This window comes from Tachyglossus aculeatus, chromosome 14 (assembly GCF_015852505.1).
Source record: "Tachyglossus aculeatus isolate mTacAcu1 chromosome 14, mTacAcu1.pri, whole genome shotgun sequence".
Taxonomy (NCBI): Eukaryota; Metazoa; Chordata; class Mammalia; order Monotremata; family Tachyglossidae; genus Tachyglossus; species Tachyglossus aculeatus.
In genome coordinates this window covers 45288912-45310708 of record NC_052079.1, presented here as the reverse complement: position 1 = coordinate 45310708, position 21797 = coordinate 45288912, and the positions used below count along the sequence as shown (strand labels likewise).

Below are 21797 nucleotides of genomic sequence, written 5' to 3'. Positions count from 1 at the left end.
ATCATGGTTTAAAGGAACAAGTACCATTCCCACAATTTCAAGCTTCAGATACACTCTTTAACTGATATGACTATATAACACTTAAAAACTACTTGATTATGCACTAAAAATTTTGGAATGCACAAAATAGAACAGAGGTTTGAAGTTTAAACTGCATTTTAATGGACTGACGTCTAAATCTGTACCAAGATTTTATGATGTTTACCAAAAGAAGGTTGCGATGTCAGGGCTTTAGGGAGAAAGAGTCTGCAGGGAGTGGAGGTGTTGTTTCCAGGGAGCTACTGACAGTGGGGTGGGGAGAAGGGGAGAGAGAAGGGGTGAGAATGAGGGAGGAAAAGGAGACAGGGAAAGAGAAGGGGGAGAGAGGGGAGGGAGAGAGAAGGGGGAGAGAAAGGGGAGAGAAAAAGGGAAGAGAGGAATGGGGAAGAGAAAGGGGGAGAGAGAGAAAGGGGAGAAAGAGAAAAGGGGAAGGGGGAGACAGAGAGAGAAGGGGGTGAGAGAGGAAAGGGGGAGAGAGCAAAAGGGGGAGAGAAAGGCGAAGGGCGGGAAAGGGGGAGAGGGAGAGAAAGGGGGAGAGAGCGCGAAAGGGGGGGAGAGCAAAGGGGGGGAGAGCGAAAGGGGAGGAGAGCAAAGGGGGGAGAGCGAAAGGGGGGAGAGCGAAGGGGGGAGAGCGAGCGAAAGGGGGGAGAGCGAGCGAAAGGGGGAGAGCGAGCGAAAGGGGGAGAGCGAGCGAAAGGGGGAGAGCGAGCGAAAGGGGGGAGAGCAAGCCAAGGGGGGGAGAGCGAGCGAAGGGGGGAGAGAGAGCGAAAGGGGGGAGAGAGAGCGAAAGGGGGAGAGAGAGCGAAAGGGGGAGAGAGTGAAATGGGAAGAGAGCGCTAAATGGGGAGAGAGTGAATTGGGAAGACAGCATACAAAAGGAGGAGAGAAAGAGCAAAAGGAGGAGATGAGGGGGAGAGGGAGAAGGGGTAGAAAGGGAAGAGAGAGAATTACAGAAGACTAGAACAGACAAAGCAACATTATTTTAAAGTTCCTCTAACTCCAAGTTGGGTAAACAGTCAGCCCTGAAGGAACTGCAACAATACATTCAGTTTAACTTCTCTAGATGTGTGGTGGAAGGCTGAGATTCCAAAATCAAAAGAAACAAAAACAATTTACGGATAGTTTTAAATATTGACAATTACGAAGACTAACTGCCAATGCTTGTATGGTATTGATGACGCTTGTTTTTATCATAACTTTAGTGGACATGAAACCTATACAATGCTACTCAGTAATCAAATCAATTCTAATATCTGGCCTTAAAGAATTTATGGTAAAATATAGAGCGGTTAGAGACAATCTTCTTGAAATGTTGAGTTTCATCACTGGGTTCAACTGCACTTTTTATTAATAATTCCTTGCCAACAGATACTCTACTGGACCATAAATGCATGAAGGGGGAAAAGAAAACCTTGTTCTAATTCATTTATTATGCCATCAGTTCAAAAGAGGCACTGCCTCCAACAAGAGCATTGGATTTTACAGCCTCCCCAAGGAGAAATGAAACCTAAAGAAGCTGCATGCAGTCTCAGGGTTAAGAGTTTACAACAATTCCTATCTTTGGTGCCCTGACTACTCCCCCATGGACATTACTAATGGTTAACATTCTGGCCAATTTTATGTTTTGTTTTGTTTTTTAAAAAAAAAAAACCAACAAAAAGACATGCTCAAATTTACTTGTTTCCTCTTTCACCTCAGAAGCTGTAAAAGAACAATTTCCTGTAATCCCATCTCATTCATTTCTCTTTTTTTCTGGTGGGTTGGAGTCCTTCCGTTTCACTGGGTTTGACATTTTCATATTTATGTAATTATCAGCAGGGGTGAGATATGCTAATTCGAGGAATACAATTTGGAAAACCATCCTCCTCGTTATTCCAAAATGCAAAGCCTGCACCTATATCAACATCTTTTTATTTTTGAGCAGCAGCAGACACAAGAAAAATAACCAGACATTGCAAAAGATTTCATTATCTCAAGGGAAAAAACAGGAGACCTCTAATCCCAATTGGGCAGACAATGTTATTTAATCTCTTGTACGCTTACGATTCACCTTTCAACAAATACTCACTGGAAGACTCTATCTTCCTAACTTAAGCTTATTTCAGCAGCTTTTTGGAAATGTTGCAGTAAAAACCAGACGGGCAGAGAACAGTAGATACCAGAAACCAACTGCCGTCTTTGGCAGGCTTTTTGTGGGAAGTACACACAGATCCACATAATGAGCAACAAACAGTATCAACAGTAGTAAACTCCTTGTGGTCAGGGAACGAGTCTATCAACTCTGTTGTATTGTACTCGCCCAAAAGCTTAGTACAGTGTTCTGCACACAGTGAGTGCTCACTAAATACTATTGATGATAATGATGATGACAATGATAGTACTGTATTTATTAAGCACTTACTGCAATAAGTGCTGGGAGAGAATGCAAATGGGAATTTTACACAGTCCCTGTTCCTGGAAGGGCTCACAATCTAGGAGTTTAAGCGGGGAGAAGGGATTGGAGACAGACTTACCTTTCTCTTCTCTTCATCTGAGGGATCAAACTTGAAAGTAGCCCTATGCTGATGGGAAAATGGAGGGGGGAAATGGAAACTGTGTGTTACTGAAGATACAGAATTTAAATTCAGTTACCATCTTTGAAAAAAAACCACCCACAATGCCACTGTGAAAACTTTTCACTTTCCTTTTCCTAAGATTCTGAGTCTTTAAAGTAGATCAGACGCCAAAATTTATTGAGGCCCACCAAGTGTGCCAAGCACTGTAATAAGTGTCATAAGGTTGTCACAGAGAAAGAACAATAATTTTTTATGGTATCCGTCAAGCGCTTCCTTGTGCCGGGCACGTACTAATCGCTGGGGTAGATACAATGCAATCAGGTTGGGCACAGTTCCTGTCCCACATGGAGCTTCCTGTCTTAATTCCCTTTTACAGATGAGGGAACTGAGGCTTAGAAGAGTTAAGTGACTGGCCCAAGGTCACATAGCAGACAAGTGGCAGAACTGGAAGTAGAACCCAGATCCTTCAGAGTATCAGACCTGTGCTCTATCAGGCCAAACTGCTTGGTCTTTGCCCTCAAGGAACTAGTAGACTAAAGGAGAAACATGGCAAATAAAAATAACTAATCTTGCAGAAAGAGATGCACTAGAATTTAAACAAAAACAAATGAGAAATGTTGAGTCTATAGAGCCGACAGAAATTAAGATATTTCTAAAGTGATTGAAGGAGGTATCATTTCAGGCATCTTTTTCATCAGTTTCACAACAGCATCCTGTTGCACATATATTAAATGATAATGCTCATCCCCACAAAAGCAAAATCAATGTGACTGACACATAATTTATAACCTTGATAATCGTAATGATGGTACTTATTAAGCACTTTCTATGCACCAAGTGCTAAACTAAGGCTGGGGCAGATTCAAGATAACCCTCCCATGTGTGTTGGTGAGCAGTTACTAAACGGATATCTACGTTCAAAGGTGAATGGCAGAAAAGAGACCTGAAGTCCAGGCCTCTAACCCAGAGTCCTCTGCAGGAAGCCTTACCAAGAACGGTCTTAAATCCTGGTGTTTAATGTAAATCTATCCCTCCTTTTCTCTCCTTTGAGAATTTTCATTATATTCTCCATCAACAAATATTTACTGAGCACAAGCACTGTTTCAAGAGGTTCACAAATCTATAATAATTTTGCTTCATAAACCTCTGCTTTCATTCATTCAATCATAATTATTGAGCACTTATTTTGTGCAGAGCACTGTACTAAGTGCTGAGGAAAGTACAACACAACAATAAACTGTGACATTCCCTGCCCACGACAGCCTTACATTCTAGATGGGGGAGGAGAACGACATCAATGCAAATAAATAAAATTACAGATATACACATAAGTGCTGTGGGGCTGGGAGAGGGGAAGAGCAAAGGGAGCAAGTCAGGGGGACACAGAAGCAGGTGGGAGATGAGGAAAAGGGGGGGCTTAGTCTGGGAAGGTCTCTTGGAGGAGAAGTGCCTTCAATAAGGCTTTGAATGGGGGGAGAGTAATTGTCTGTCAGATTTGAGGAGGAAGGGCATTCTAGACCAGAGGCAGGAGGAGGGCTAGGGGTTGGCGGCGAGACAGATGAGATCGAGGCACAGTGAGGTTAGCACTAGAGGAGCAAAGTGTGCGAGTTGGGTTGTAGAAGGAGAGAAGCGAGTTGAGGTAGGAGGGGGCAAGGTGATGGAGTGCTTTAAAGCCATCTGTGAGGAGTTTTTGTTGGATATGGAAGGGGATTTCTTTGAGGAGGGGGGTAACATGTCCTGAATGTTTCTGTGATAAACTGATCTTGGCTTTCAAAGCCAAGGGGGATGATTAAGGAGGAGGTGGGGAGGACAAACATAGGTTCATCATCAAGACAAAGATTACAAAGGCACCTCAACTAAAATGCAAACCTAGCTTAGGCTCAGTCTAGTTTAGGTAACCAAGAGTTTGAAGAGATAAATAAAACTGGGCTTGGATCTCCTGGGCACAGTCATTCCTAATTTTGTTCAGTAATGCTAACAACCACCCCCACCAAGTCAGCCAGGATCAATTTATAACGCAAGTCCATCACAGAATAATTAGCTTTCTCCTGAACGCACTACATTATCAGCATGTCAAAGAAAGGTTGGGATTACGTGTGATGGTAAAAAAAAAAACACAAAAAACTCCACCATTAGTCAAGGAAAGTTTCTTGAAAGAGGTGCATTTTGAATTCAGATGGCGGAGACACAATTTAGGGGATTGGTGGGGAGAGGCAGGGGCCGGGCAATCCCAGGCCTGCAGAGTGGTCAGAGCAGAGGATGAACAGTAAGCATCGACACAAACAGGGGAAAAAAGATTTGCCAGACAGGAGCGGGAGACAAGGGCAAAAAAGTCAAACAAAGTCAGACAGTGGAGAGCACTGAAGTCTCCAGATGAAGATGGTTCAATCTGAAAGGTGACTGGAAGAGCACAGAGAACTCTGACAAGGGAGAGGGCAAGGATGATGATCCTGGCAGTATATGTTCTTGTGCATGTAATAAAAATGGGAACAAAAAGAATCTAGGGGGTGGGAATTCCTGGGAGTGGGTGGTTACAGATGTCTAGGGGTGAGATGATCAAGATCCATATGATGATGATGATGGTATTTGTTAAGCGCTTATTTTGTGTCAAACACTGTTCTAAGCGCTGGGGTAGATACAAGCTAATCAGGTTGGACAATAGTCCCTGTCCCACTTGGGGCTCACAGTCTTAATCCCCATTCTACAAATGAGGGAACTGAAGCACAGACAAGTGAAGTGACTTGCCCAAGGTCACACAGCAGACAAGTGGAGATCCTTTTTACTCCCAGGCCCATGCTCTATCCACCACAACATGTATGTTGCTGGTACTTGGAATCAAGGGGAAGTTGCAGCCTTGAGAGGGATAAAGAGTCAAGTCAGGTGTCGGCTACAGACTAGATACCAGGAGCAAACTAGATGTAGGGACCACAGATCATCCAATCAATCAATCAATGGTATTGACTGCGGGTTTACTGGGCACTGTACTCAGAGCTGGGGAGCGTAGAAGAGAGTCGATAGACATGATTCCTATCCTCAGTGATCTAGTGATCGTAACAATACGGATTTGGAGCGATGAGGTGAGTATGTAGTTATGGTTCACAGCTAAAGATGGAATAAGGGTCTCATTGTGGGATACTAACCCGTTAAACTGTTCGAAGACTGTATTATTATCACCACTAATAATGAAACAGCTCTCCATTTAAATAGTATGAAATATTGATTCTTTAGTCATTAGAAATGAATGTGCATATTTGCCAATGCAGTGTTCTTGGTATTTAGAGAGGGACAGAAAAATAGGAGCCTTCTGTAAAGACACCTGCTAAGTTAAGAAAATGTATGAAAAAATATTCTGCACAATCAATATTTTGCAGTAATTTGGGAACTCTCCCAAGCATTTAGTACAGTGCTCTGCACATAGTGAGCACTCACTACACTCAAATACCGCTGATTGATTATAGTGAATTAAAGTTTGTCTTTCCCTCTAGACCGGAAGCTTGCTGTGGGCAGGGAACATGTCTGCCAACTTTGTTGTACTGTCCTCTCCCAAATGCTTAGTACAGTGCTCAGCACATAATAGGCGCTCAATAAATACCATTAACGAAGATGATGAGCCTAAGTTGACTTTTGTCTTGCATTTAGATAAATCCATAGGGAGTGAAGCCAGGAAAGGTTGAGAGAATGGAGCCATTGCTTCACCTCTGGAGAAGTATCGACGACTTCTCTCCCAAACTGACTTTCCCCTAGCGTGACTCTGTATGAGCTATTCTATTTCGATTTTATTCTTATACTGTGAGCGCCTATGGAACAGGGACTGTACCTGACCTGATCAACTTAGACCAACCTCAGTGCTTTGAACTGTGCTTGGCACAGTGCTTAACAAATACCATACTCATCGGATCAACACCAGTATTACTAGAATGTGGTACTGTACTCTCCAAGCGCTTAGTACAGTGCTCTGCACAAAATAAGAGCTCAATAAATACCATTGACTGAGAGCCTGTGAGCCCCATGGGGGGAGGGGCAGGGACTGTGTCCAATATGCTTATATTGTATCTACCCCAGCGCTGAGTATAGTGCTTGGCACATAGTACACGCTTAAATATTATTACTCTCAAAAAAGGAGGCCCCTCCCTAGAACCATCGCTTGCCAGAGAGAGAGGAACTTGTCACTGAGTTTGTCACAATGAAATAATCTAACGGGGAAAAAGAACCTGAATCAGATCTTCAAATTCACTACACCCGCTCTGTTCGTCCATTAGATCTTGGCTGACGGGGACCCTTTTAACTCAAATTCCTTAAACGTCTGCGTGCCTGGCAGGGTCGGGCCCCCTGTGGGAATTCCATAAATGCTTATGGATGATGGTACAGAGGAGGACCAACTCTGTTCATTTCCCTTCTTTCCCTTCAGGCCCTCATCTGAATTCCTCAGGTTTGATCCAATAGAACCTTCCACCAGAACAACCTACTGTGAAGCAGGATTAGAAACGGTCACTGGTCCAAACTTCAGCTGGGGTAAAATCTGGACGTGGTTTCCAAAAAATACTTCCCTCTTTGGACTCTCTATAATTCGCTGCCCTGACAAGGAGAAGATGGAGGAAGGCCTGGATGAGCCTATTATTGCCCTTTTTTTTTTCTACCCTATACCAGCATTAATGTACAGCAAGCACCAAAGAAATAGGCAAGCGTTTCATTCCAAGATAGCTGAATGAAACAGTCCTTTTTTTTTTTGACAGCAGCATGCCCTAGGCCAAAAAATGAAGCCAGCTGGCTTCTAAATCAATCAGTGGTGCAGTCTCTGTGGCACTGCACAAATCATTGACAGCTTCGGGTCCCGAAGCCCTGGTTGCCACTTTTGGCTCTTAAGCAGCAGCAAGGTGACTTGCCTCCTATTCAGAATATCAGTTTAAGAGAGTGGGAAAGAAATGAGATTCTATTATTAAGCACTTGTGTTCGTTCATATTCTTTCCCCAGGGCCCTGCCATCATTCATTAGTTCTTCAAAACATAATCCTTTTGGAGCAGATGGAAATTTTCTCCCCTATTCTGCAGCTGAGGAAATCGAGACATCCAAAGACCAGGGTCTGAAATTAAACTCCAAACCTTGGGAATTTGATCCGCTTCCCCGGAACTAAAAATTTCTCTACCAAAGCAAATTACTGGTTCTTTTGGGCTCACCCTGGATGGGAAGAAGAGAGGCAGAAAAAGGGCAGAAACCACAGGACAAGTCAAGCTCCGCCACTGTCTGGAAAGGATCATACCTTTCCTCCTGCTGAGCAAGTCTTCATGAGTCAGAAAGCCCTTTGCGGCTGAATTCCAGCCCGAACCCCCTGCAGGGTCTCTTCAAACCCCAAGGAGAGGCGGCTCCTGACAGCGGAAAAGGGAATTCAAGGGATCCTTCTGTGGGCTCGGCTCCACGGAAGGCTGGATGGATCAACCTGTATCTGAGAAGTGGCGTGGCCTAGTGGAAGGACCATGGGCCTGGGATCTAATCCTGGCTCTGCCAACTGGTTGCTGTGCAACCTGGGAAAAGTCATCTAACTTCTCTGTGCCTCAGTTATCTCGTCTGCAAAATGGGGATTAAATTATCCTCCAATTTAGACTGTGAGCCCCATGTGGGACAGAGACCGAGTCCAACCTGATAAACAGCACTTACAACAGTGCCTGACACACAGTGTTTAACAAATTCCACACAAAAAATGATCTGAGGTTTTAGCCCATGAAAATAGATGATCAGGGCAACCCCCTACCAGGGCTGAACCAAGACCCTGTCTCATGAAAAACAAGATGTAGACACTGTAGTGACTCAACGCTCAGGCTGTGATGGTCAAAACTCAGTATCTATTACAGTACTGGTATTTAAGAATGCCCCCAAAATGGGAAATGTCCTACATTCAATGAGAGACGTAAGATGAGAAAACAACCCAAGTGTTTCTACAGAAACAAGAGGACACTGTCACAAAAGCTGAGGTTGAGAGTTGGGAAGAGGAAAAGTGGATGGTCAACTGCACCATATGTTAAGTTAAAGTCTAAGAGGGCGGACAGGGGAAAGGTGAGGGGGATTGGGCAGAGAGTGGGTTGTTGGAAACCTGACATCAACCCTGGGCCACAGCCCAAAGTGGTTGCCAAAAAGCATGGTAAGGGAGGAAGCCAAACTGAACATGAGAAGCTTTGGGGAGAAGTTGACATACTGATGGAGTTTAGGGGAGAAGATGGGAAGGAGATGCAAGGGCGATGGATGGAGGGTTGGGAAGCACACAGGCCTAAGAGTCAGAAGACCTGGGTTCTAATCTTGGCTCTGCCACTTGCCTGCTTTGTGACCATGGGAAAGTTACTTCTCCGTGTGTCAGCTTCCTCGTCTGAAAAATCAGGATTAAGTACTTGTTCTCTCTTCCCCTTAGAATGAGAGCCCCATGTGAGCCAGGAACTGTCTCCAACCTGATGATCTTGAATCTGCCCAGGTACTTATTACAGTGCTTGGCAAATAGTACTCTCCCAAGTGTCTGGTACAGTGCTTTGCTCACAGTAAGCACTCAATAATTACAATTGAATGAATGAATAGTAAGTGCTTTAATAAAGACCACAATTATTATTTGTGATAGGATTCCAAGTAATGGTTGAGTTCTTGGGCATTTTAGCCCGCCTCTAGAAAACTGCCAAACAATACACTGGCCATTTCTCCCTGGCAATTCACCCCTTGTTTATTTGATAATCAACCAAGTTGAAAGAAGATCATCTCAATAACCATAACTGAAGACAAAATAACTTTCTACCAAAGGGCAATTTGCCCTCATCGTAACACAAAAGGGGGTCAGATGATGAAGGAATGACATCTGCCAAAGAAGCAACTGGGAAGATGTGCAAAATGTAAATGAAAGTGGTTTTCCATTCATGAGCAGAGATAAGAATAGGGGATAAAGATCATAAGGATTAAAACTCAAGGTTAGCGTGTGGGTGAAGAAGGGGAAGCGGGGAGCAGTAAACAATTCTAGGCCACAGGAACAAAAACAAGTGATTTGGGAAATAAGAGAGCATGCAGCCCTAGAAGGAAAAACAGGGGTGTTCTTTTCATAATAAAGATTCATACTGCAATGAATCTCTTAGAACAACAAGTGACTTGGGAAATAAGAACGCTTGAAGCCCTAGGAGGGAAAACTGGGATGTTCTCTTCACAATAAAGATCCATACTGCAATGAATCTCTTAAAATAAAAACAAGTGACTTGGGAAATAAGAGCGCATGCAGCCCTAGAAGGGAAAACTGGGGTGTTCTTTTCACAATAAAGATCCATACTGCAACGAATCTCTTAAAACAAAAACAAGTGACTTGGGAAATAAGAACGCATGCAGCCCTAGAAGGGAAAACTGGGGTGTTCTTTTCATAATATAGATCCATATTGCAATTAATCTCTTAAGAAGTAAGGAAAGGACGGCCGCTGGGAATGGAACTGGCAAGCCAAGAGGGAAGGATACCGGAGGGTGAGGGAAAAGGGTGTCTTACAGACATACCTACAAGGTGGTTGAGGTGGGATATGGATCATCATCATGGCATTTGTTAAGCGCTTACTATGCGCCAAGCACTGTACTAAGCATTGGGCACTGGACTAATAGTGAGAAGCAGCAGGGCTGCTCAATGGAAAGCGCACGGGTTTGGAAGTCGGACGTCATGGGTTCTAATCCTGGCTCCTCCCCTTGTCTGCTGTGTGACTTGGGGTGAGTCACAACTTCTCTGTGCCTCAGTTCCCTCATCTGTAAAATGGGGATTAAGACTGTGGGCCCCATGTGGGACAACATGATTACCTTGTAACTCCCCCAGCTCTTAGAACAGTGCTTGGCACATAGTAAGCACTTTAATACCATCATTATTATTCATTCAATCAATTGTACTGATTGAACGCTTACTGTGCGCAAAGCACTGTACTAAGCACTTGGAAAGTACAATTAGGCAACAGATAGAGACAATCCCTACCCAACAATGGGCTGACAGTCTAGAAGGCGGGGGCAGACAACAAAACAAAACAAGTAGACAGGCATCAATAGCATCAAAATAAATAGAATTATAGATATACACATAATAACAATATTATATTATTAAGTGCTGGGCACTGTACTTGGCGCTGGATCCCGAGGAGGGAGTTAAAAAATGCCTTCTCATCCCTGACTGGAGGAGCCAAGGAGGGCAATGTGCACTTTGTGGGAGCAATAGACACCCACACACCCACACCCAGAAACCCCATACCCAGAGACACATTCAGAGACACCCAGAGACACACAAAGAGGCACACACACACACACACACACACACACACACAGATATCGAGACACACGAACAGAGACACCCAGACACCCAGAGATACACACGCAGACACCCACATCCATTGACACCCAGAGACACACGCACAGAGAGACCCCCAGAGACACACACGCACACACACACACACACACACACACAGACCCCCTTCCCACAGAGACACACATAGAGACACACCCACACCGAGACACACGTGCAGAAAGACACCCAGAGACATCCACACCCAGGGACACAAGCACAGAGAGACACACACCTAGAGACACCCAGAGACACACACAGAGACACAGACACCCAGAGACCCACGCACAGAGAGACCCCCAGAGACACACATAGATACACACACCCAGAGAGAGACACACACAGAGGTACACACACACCCAGAGACCCCCCAGAGACACACATAAAGACATACACAGACACCCCCCACACAGAGACACCCTCACCCAGAGACACACACACAGAGACCCCCCAGAAACACAGAGAAGCAGCATGGCTCAATGGAAAGAGCACGGGCTGTGGAGTCAGAGGTCATGGGCTCAAATCCCAGCTCTGCCAATTGTCAGCTGTGTGACTTTGGGCACGTCACTTAACTTCTCTGGGCCTCAGTTACCTCATCTGTAAAATGGGGATTAAGACTGTGAGCCCCTCGGGAGAAAACCTGATCACCTTGTAACCTCCCCAGCGCTTAGAATAGTGCTTTGCACATAGTAAGCGTTTAATAAATGCCATTATTACTATTATTATTACATATAAAGACTCACACACAGAGACCCCCCCACACTGAGACAAACTCAGGGACACCCACACCCAGAGACACACGCACAGGGAGACCCCCCCAGAGACACACATAAAGACTCACACACAGAGACACCCGCACCCAGGGACACACATAGGGACACCCACAAAGAGAGACCTCCCAGAGACACACATAAAGACTCACACACAGAGACATCCACACCTAGGGACACACATAGGGACAATCCCACCCAGAGACACACGTAGAGAGAGACGCCCAGAGACACAGCCACACCCAGAGACACACGCACAGACAGACCCCCAGAGACACACATAAAGACTCACACACAGAGACACCCACACCCAGGGACACACATAGGGACACTCACACCCAGAGACACATGCAGAGAGAGACACCCAGAGACACAGCCACACCCAGAGACACACGCAGAGAGACCCCCCAGAGACACACATAAAGACACACACAGAGACATCCACACCTAGGGACACACATAGGGACAATCCCACCCAGAGACACATGTAGAGAGAGACGCCCAGAGACACAGCCACACCCAGAGACACACGCACAGAGAGACCCCCAGAGACACACATAAAGACTCACACACAGAGACACCCACACATAGGGACACACACACCCAGAGACACATGCAGAGAGAGACACCCAGAGACACACGCAGATAGACACCCAGAGACACGCGTACAGAGAGACCCCCAGAAACACACATAAAGACTCACACACAGAGACACCCACACCCAGGGACACACATAGGGACCCCAACACCCAGAGACACAGGGACAGAGAGACCCCCCCAGAGACACACATAAAGACTCACTCACAGAGACAACCCCACACAGAGACACCCACACCTAGGGACACACATAGGGACAACCCCACCCAGAGACACACACAGAGAGAGACAGCCAGAGACACACGCAGAGAGACCCCCAGAGACATACATAAAGACTCACACACAGAGACACACGCACAGAGAGACCCCCCCAGAGACACACATAAAGACTCATACACAGAGGCACCCACACCTAGGGACACACAGAGGGACAATCCTACCCAGAGGCACACGCAGAGAGAGACACCCAGAGACACATGCAGAGACACAGACAGCCAGAGACTCCCACACCCAGAGACACACGCACAGAGAGACTCCCCCAGAGACACACATACAGACTCACACACAGAGACACCTACACCTAGGACACACATAGGGACAGCCCCACCCAGAGACCCCCCCGAGACACACATAAAGACTCACACACAGAGACACCCCCCACACAGAGAACCCCACACCCAGAGACATCGCCCAGAGACCCCCACACTCAGAGACACATGCACAGAGAGACCCCCAGAGACATCCCCCACAGAGACCTCCACACCCAGAGAGACCCCCAGAGACACACATAAAGACACACACACACAGACAATCCCCACCCAGAGAGCCCCCCACACCCAGAGACATCATCCACACAGAGACCCCCACACCCAGGGACACATGCACAGAGAGATCCCCAGAGACATCCCCCACAGAGACCCCCACACCCAGAGAGACCCCCAGAGACACACATAAAGACACACACACCCCCCACCCAGAGATCCCCACACCCAGAGACATCCCCACAGAGAGACCCCAGAGACATCCCCCACAGAGACCCCCACACCCAGAGAGACCCCCAGAGAGACCCCCAGAGACACACATAAAGACACACACACAGACACCCCCCACCCAGAGACCCCCACACCCAGAGACATCCCCCACAGACACCCCCACACCGAGAGACCCCCAGAGACATCCCTCACACCCAGAGAGACCCCGAGACACACATAAAGACACACCCAGAGACACTCCCCACACAGAGACCCCCACACCCAGAGACCTCCCCAAACAGAGACCCCCACACCCAGAGACACACGCCCAGGGAGACCCCCACACCCAGAGACACACATAAAGACACACACACAGAGACACTCCCCACACAGACACCCCCACACCCAGAGCCATCCCCACACAGAGAGACCCCCAGAGACATCCCCCACAGAGACCCCCACACCCAGAGAGACCCCCAGAGACACACATAAAGACACACACCCAGAGACACCCCCCACCCAGAGACCTCCACACCGAGACATCCCCACACAGAGAGACCCCCAGAGACATCCCCCACAGAGACCCCCACACCCAGAGAGACCCCCAGAGACGAACATAAAGACACGCACCCAGAGACACCCCTTACCCAGAGACACCCCCCACACACAGACCCCCACACCCAGAGACACATGCACAGACAGACCCCCAGAGACATCCCCCACAGAGACCCCCACACCCAGAGAGACCCCCAGAGACATACATAAAGACACACAGAGACACTCCCCACACAAAGACCCCCACACCCAGAGACATCCCCACACAGAGACCCTCACATCCAGAGACATCCCCCACAGAGACCCCCACACCCAGAGAGACCCCGAGACACACATAGACACACACACACACAGACACTCCCCACCCAGAGACCCCCACACCCAGAGACACATGCACAGAGAGACCCCCAGAGACACACATAAAGACACACACAGAGACATCCCCACACAGAGACCCCCCACACCCAGAGACATCCCCACAGACAGACCCCCAGAGACATCCCCCACAGAGACCCCCACGCCCAGAGAGACCCCCCAGAGACACACATAAAGACACACACACAGACACCCCACACCCAGAGACACCCCCGACACACAGAGACACATGCAGAGAGACCCCCCCAGAGACATCCCCCACAGAGACTCCCACACCCAGAGAGACCCCCAGAGACACACACCCAGAGACACTCCCCACCCAGAGACATCCCCCACAGAGACCCCCAGAGACACACACACACACAGAGACCCCCCCACACACACACACACACACGCCCAGAGCCGCCCCCGTCCCCAGGGCAGAGGGCTGCTTTACCTGCTGGCTGTATTCCCTCAGCACCTTCTCCATGGCCTCCGCCTGGCCGGCCCGGACGGCGCCCAGCGCGCCTTCCGCATCCATCGCCTCAGGGGGGGCCAAGCCCGTCGACGGCCACAGACCGGCACCGACCGGCACCGACCGGCTCCCTCCTCAGCTCCCTCCGCTCCGCTCTGCCGCGCCCGCCCGTGCCCGCCCCGTGACGTCACCGCCCCCTCACCTCTCACCCCTTACGTCACCGCCCCCGCCGCCTTCCTATTGGCCGCCCCGGCCTCCCCCTCCCCGCCCTTCCCCATCGGTCCGCCCAGCCTGGGAGGCGCCCGGCCGCCTTCAAAGTCGCCCGCCTCCCCTTCGGCTCGTTGGCCTCGTGAGGCCGGAAAGCCCCGCGATGGAACCGAAGCTCGGAGCCGCGGCCTGGTGGACTACAACTCCCAGCATGCAACCGTCGCCACGCCCCCTCTTGTAGTTCCGCCAGGGTCGCGCGTTGCATGCTGGGACTTGTAGTCACTCCAGCGCCCCCTAGCCAAGGGAGACTTCGAGCTTTACAGGTGCCGGAAACGACTTCAATCAATCAATCAATCAATCAATCAATCAATCGTATTTATTGAGCGCTTACTGTGTGCAGAGCACTGGACTAAGCGCTTGGGAAGTATAAGTTGGCAACATGTAGAGACAGTCCCTACCCAACAGCGGGCTCACGGTCTAGAAGGGGGTGACAGACAACAAAACCAAACATACTAACAAAATAAAATAAATAGAATAGATAGGTACAAGTAAAATAAATAAATAAATAAATAAATAGAGTAATAAATATGTACAAACATATATACATATATACAGGTGCTTCAACCGTATTTATGGAGTGCCTACTGTGTGAAGATCACTGTACTAAGCGCTTGTTGTGGGAAAGCCTTCGGCCCCTTTTCTGCATTCCCTTTGGGCTGTAATAATAATAATAATAATAATGGCATTTATTAAGTCCTTACTATGTGCAAAGCATTCATTCATTCACTCATTCAATCGTATTTATTGAGCGCTTACTGTGTGCAGATCACTGTACTAAGCGCTTGTTGTGGACGAGCCTTCGGCCCCTTTTCTGCATTCCCTTTGGGCTGTAATAATAATAATAATAATAATGGCATTTATTAAGTCCTTACTATGTGCAAAGCATTCATTCATTCACTCATTCAATCGTATTTATTGAGCGCTTACTGTGTGCAGATCGCTGTACTAAGCGCTTGTTGTGGACGAGCCTTCGGCCCCTTTTCTGCATTCCCTTTGGGCTGTAATAATAATAATAATAATAATGGCATTTATTAAGCCCTTACTATGTGCAAAGCATTCATTCATTCAATCGTATTTATTGAGCGCTTACTGTGTGCAGAGCACTGTACCAAGCACTTGTTGTGGGCGAGTCTTTGGCCCCTTTTCTGCATTCCCTTTGGGCTGTAATAATAATAATAAATAATGGCATTTATTAAGCCCTTACTATGTGCAAAGCATTCATTCATTCATTCACTCATTCAATCGTATTTATTGAGTGCTTACTGTGTGCAGATCACTGTACCAAGCGCTGTTGTGGGTGAGCCTTCGGCCCCTTTTCTGCATTCCCTTTGGGCTGTAATAATAATAATAATAATGGTATTTATTAAGCACTTACTATGTGCAAAGCATTCATTCATTCATTCAATTGTATTGAGCGCTTACTGTGTGCAGATCCCTGTACTAAGCGCTTGTTGTGGGTGAGCCTTCGGCCCTTTTTCCGCATTCCCTTTGGGCTGTAATAATAATAATAATAGCATTTATTAAGCGCTTACTATGTGCAAAGCATTCATTCATTTCAATCATATTTATTGAGCGCTTACTGTGTGCAGAGCACTGTATCAAGTGCTTGTTGTGGGCGAGACTTCGGCCCCTTTTCTGCATTCCCTTTGGGCTGTAATAATACTAATACTAATACTAATAATAATAATGGCATTTATTAAGCACTTACTATGTGCAAAGCTTTGCATATTAAGCGCTTACTATGTGCAAAGCATTCATTCATTCAATCGTATTTATTGAGCGCTTACTGTGTGCAGAGCACTGTACTAAGCGCTTGGGAAGTACAAGTCGGCAACATATAGAGACGGTCCCTACCCAACAGCGGGCTCACAGTCTAGAAGGGGGAGACAGACAACGAAACAAAACATATTAACAAAATAAAATAAATAAAATAAATATGTACAAGTAAAATAAATAGAGTAATAAATATGTTCAAACATATATACATATATACAGGTGCTGTGGGGAGGGGAAGGAGAGAAGGCTGAGGGGGATGGGGAGGGGGAGGAGGGGAAGAGGAAAGAGGGGGCTCAGTCTGGGAAGGCCTCCTGGAGGAGGTGAAACCCATTTTATTAATAATAATAATAATAACATTTATTAAGTGCTTACTATGTGCAAAGCACTGTTCTAAGGACTGGGGAGGTTACAGGGTGATCAGGTTGTCCCACGTGGGGCTCACAGTTTTAATCCCCATTTTACAGATGAGGTAGCTGAGGCACAGAGGAGTTAAGTGACTTGCTCAAAGTCACACAGCTGACAGGTGGCGGAGCCGGGATTTGAACCCATGACCTCTGACTCCAAAGCCCGGGCTCTTTCCACTGAGCCACACTGCTTCTCGTCGTTCTGCCCCTAGACAAACCTAGTCATCCCCAAAGCCTCAGAAACTAATAGTTTATTAAAACATCGTGGCTCAGTGGAAAGAGCACGGGCTTAGTGTCAGAGGTCATGGGTTCAAATCCCAGCAACGCCCATCGCCAGCCGTGTGACTTTGGGCAAGTCACTTCACTTCTCTGTGCCTCAGTTCCCTCATCTGTAAAATGGGGATGAAGACTGTGAGCCCCCTGCGGGACAACCTGATCACCTTGTAACCTCCCCAGCACTTAGAACCGTGCTTTGCACATAGTAAGCGCTTAATAAATGCTATCATTATTATTAAAACGTTTTGTTTTGTTGTCTGTCTCCCCCTTCTAGACTGTGAGCCCGTTGTTGGGTAGGGACCGTCTCTATATGTTGCCAACTTGTACTTCCCAAGCACTTGTCCAGTGCTCTGCACACAGTAGGCGCTCAATAAATACAATTGAACAAATGAATGAACCCAGAATATTTCATTCATTCAATCAATCAATCAATCAATCGTATTTATTGAGCACTTACTGTGTGCAGAGCACTGTACTAAGCACTTGGGAAGTACAAGTTGGCAACATATAGACACAGTCCTATCCAACAGTGGGCTCACAGTCTAAAAGGGGGAGAAAATTCATTCATTCATTCAATCATAACACTAATAGTTTATTAAAACCCAGAGTATTTTATTCATTCAATTGTATTTATTGAGCCCTTACTGTGCGCAGAACACTGTATTAAACGCTTGGAGAGTATAATTCAGCAACAGAGACAACCCCTACCCAACAACAGGCTCACAGTTTAGAATCCAGGATTAGAACCCACGATCCGGGAGTAAAGGGAGCAAGTGTGGGAGATGCAGAAGGGGGTGGGAAAAGAGGAAATGAGGGCTTAGTCTGGGAAGGCCTCCTGGAGGAAATGTGCCCTCAATAAAGCTTTGAAGGCGGAGAAAGAAATTATCTGTTCGATATGAAAAGAGAGGGTGTTCCAGGCCGGAGGCAGGACGTGGGTGAGGGGTCGGCAGTGAGATAGACGAGATCTAAGTACAGTGAATAGTTTGGCATCAGAGGAAAGAAGTGTGTGGGCTTCTTTCTGTTAAGTTATAGAATTTAACAGTAATAATGTTAAGCCAGGTTTACCATGTTCCAAGCACTGCACTAAATGCTGGGGATAGATATAATTTATGCAGACTGGATACAGTCCCTGTCTCATAAGGGTTCATAGTTTAAAGGGGGAAGGAGACTAGGTTTCTTATCCTCATTTTTACAGATGAGGAAAACTGTGAAGTTAAGTGTCAAGGTCACACTAAAGAAGCGATTCAGTCAATATTAAACCCAGGTCTGATGACTCCCCATCCTATTCATTCATTCATTCAATTGCATTTATTGAGCGCTTACTGTGTGCAGAGCACTGTACTAAGCGCTTGGGAAGTACAAGTTGGCAACATATAGAGACGGTCCCTACCCAACAGTGGGCTCACAGTCTAGAAGGGGGAGACAGAGAACAAAACAAAACATATTAACAAAATACAATAATTAGAATAAATATGTACAAATAAAATAATAATAATAAAATTAATAAATCATATGCTCTTGCCACAGAGCCATGCTGCTTTTCTGAGACTTCTCTGAGTCTTTTCCCAACCTTATGGGAATCCATCGTTTTCCTGAGGGACAAGAGAGGGAGCAGTAGATACTGAGCTCTGCCTAGCCCCATCCCTAGCCCTGACCTGCTAGAGACAGATAACATACAATATCACCAATCCTCGGAAGTCCTGCCGTAGGAAACTTGATTCTGTGTCCAAGTTTCATGTCTGCATTCCCCATCTCAGTGAATGAATGGTTATTGAGCACTTATTGTATGCAGAGTACTATACTAAATTCTTGGCAATCTGCATAAAGAGAGGAGACAAAATCCCTGCCCTCAAAGATCTTACAATATAAGTGTGTGTGTGTGTGTGTGTGTGTGTGTTTGTGTGTTTATGCTCACTCTTTGGGTGACAAACCCAAACTAATTTACAAATAGAAAAAAGAAGGGACTTGGAGGTGGATATGTGGCAAAGAGCTTAAAAAACAGAATGCATAAGTCAACGGATACAAGGATGCTTCTTGTGGTTGTGAGTGTATAAGTGGCTAAGTTGGTCTATATTCATTCATTCAATTGTATTTATTGAGTGCTTATTGTGTGCAAAGCACTTTATATGTGGGACAGAAGTAGCCAGTCCAGGCTTCCTGAAGTCTGTATTTCCATATAAGTGTTATTTCTGTAGACATTTTCCCAGTGCTTTACTTAGTGCGGAAGCTCCTTGGAGCTCCACCCCAGGAACTAAAAGGAGAGCTGGAATGAAGCCCTGTGACAAATTCAAGAGGGTCTGCAGGCAGGAGTGACTGGCAGAGTCACATTAGACCAGAAATGTTCCTCAGAACAATCCCCTCACTCTCAAAAGTCCCAGCTGAAGAGGTCCTTCAGCAACGGGAGAAGTCCTGGCTTTTCCAGGCCTGGGCCCTTCACCCAGTACAAATTAAACACTGAATAGACCTCACCTAAATTCAACGTTCCTAACCAATGTCACTTGATGCTTAACATGAAACCTCCCAGTGATCCAATAGCTCACCTACTAGAGTGGCATTTACAAGTGGGCACTTAATAAGACTACTTGGAAGCAACAGGATAACCTGAAAATCACTGTTTTTTGAAAGCCAAAGGGGCAATATCTTTCATGTTTTCTTCCAGGTTATTAATCCTTTATTCCGTTTCCCATTAAATATTCTAAACTTTGCCTCAACACCTAAGTTAGCTTAATGAGCTTTGAACCTAGGTATACCACTTTCCCTTAGCATTCACCACTTCTGATCTCCGTTTCTGAGCACCTGAAGATCAGCAGGCTTGGCACTTCTCCTCTGGGAGCATTACAGGTACTTCCCCACCATGACTCTCTGTTTCTCTGTCTGGGGTGTGGGGGTGTGTGTGGGGCGAGGGAGGGTTTGAGTTGTGATGTGGAGCACATGTACAGTGCTCTGCACACAGTAAGCACTCAATAAATACGATTGAATGAATGAAGGAATGTAATACGATAATAATAATTGCAGTTTTAGTTCAGCACTGGACTAAGCCCAGCAGTAGATTCAAGATAAGCAGATCAGTCATAGTCCCTGCCCCATATTGGGCTCACAGTTTAAGAGGGAGGAAGAACCCATGTTTACTCCCCATTTTACAGTTGAGGAAACCGAGGCACAGAAAGGTGAAAGAACCTGCCCGAGGTCTCACACAGCTGGCAAGTGGCCCAACCAGGTTAAGAACCCAGGTCCTCTATCTCCCAGGACCATGCACTTTCCATTAGACCACACTGCTTCTTCAGCAGATAGAATTAAGGCACCAGTAGGCAACCGCCCTCAGCAGCCCAGGGACCAGCTAAAAAAAACATCTGATGTCCTGATTTTTTTTTCCTTTTCAAAGAAAGGTAATTTCCTTTTTCTATGAAATAATCCCTCCTGGGAAAGCCTCTTGAACAGGGTCCAGGATATGAGATTCTCAGGGTTTCCAAAGAAACCAAATAAGTTTTGGGGAGTCACTGCCTAGCTTGGTGAAAGGATTTTGTTACTTCTGATAATATATGAATGCTTTATATTTGTAGATTCTCCCGTTTTGTTTTGTGCGCCTTTTAAATGCAGGTGCTTGGGATTCTCTGTGACACAGAAAATGTATCCACGTGACTTAGGTCTTAACTTTACATGGCAACAAATTCTTAATTTTCTCAAAAACATTTGATTAAACTCTTTGGATCCAACTCTAGGGAGGAGGTGCCTGACAAAGGATAATTGTCATTCATCATCAACGCATTTTCGTTTTCCCGATGGGTAGCATATGAAGGATTAGAGTTTCCCCGTGAAAGGAGGAGGACAGAATAAATTGCATCTGCAGCCAAAGAACTGCCAAGTCCTTTCAGCTGGGGCGCATACCGGGAGCTTTTCCCATGTTAGCTAGCTTTATCTCAACTCCCCGTGTAGGGCCTACATCTGAATTTCATGGGTTTCAGGGTCAGCCACCACAGAATTGTAAGGGTGGTAGGGTCAGAGGCCACTGCTGTCAAAGGGTAGTGACCCTAGCAGCAAGAGGTAACCCACCCCAAAAATGGCTTCATTCTAGTGAATGCAATGTCCATTGCTCCTCCCCTGCTGAGTCTTTTTTTACCTGGTAATAAAAATCCTCCAGTGCCCTGGTTTTTTTTATTATAGATATCCTTTTGTTCCCGTTTTCCTTTATGATGACCAAACCTGGGTCTTTAATAACATGTTTGTCTGTAGTGTTCCACTGAAAATAATATATAGCATCAATAGCTGGGAGCTAAAGTCTGCTGTTTCCCATGTAGAATGCAGGCCCAGGGGAGGGGTGGAAGGGACCGTCTGCTTGGAAATGGCCTACGGCGAACCAGATCTGAACTTCTACAGAAAAGCCCCAACTGCGGTGGTTCAGTGTGATTTTTTCAACCACAGAAAAGGGAAGGAGATT

The 21797-nt window shown here is 46.4% G+C and overlaps 1 protein-coding gene across 1 annotated transcript in view; it reads right to left on the bottom strand.

Moving 5' to 3' along the window:
• The window catches only part of RIC8B (RIC8 guanine nucleotide exchange factor B), a 76715-nt gene extending 61957 nt beyond the window's left edge, over positions 1-14758 (bottom strand). The window contains exons 1-2 of the mRNA XM_038756296.1: positions 14622-14758; positions 2553-2600 (exon numbers count right to left, since the gene is read on the bottom strand). Of these exons, the coding sequence (XP_038612224.1) occupies positions 2553-2600; positions 14622-14705 (132 nt within the window). The 5' untranslated portion in view covers positions 14706-14758. The remainder of the gene's footprint in view (positions 1-2552; positions 2601-14621) is intronic.
• Positions 14759-21797: the final 7039 nt, after the last annotated feature.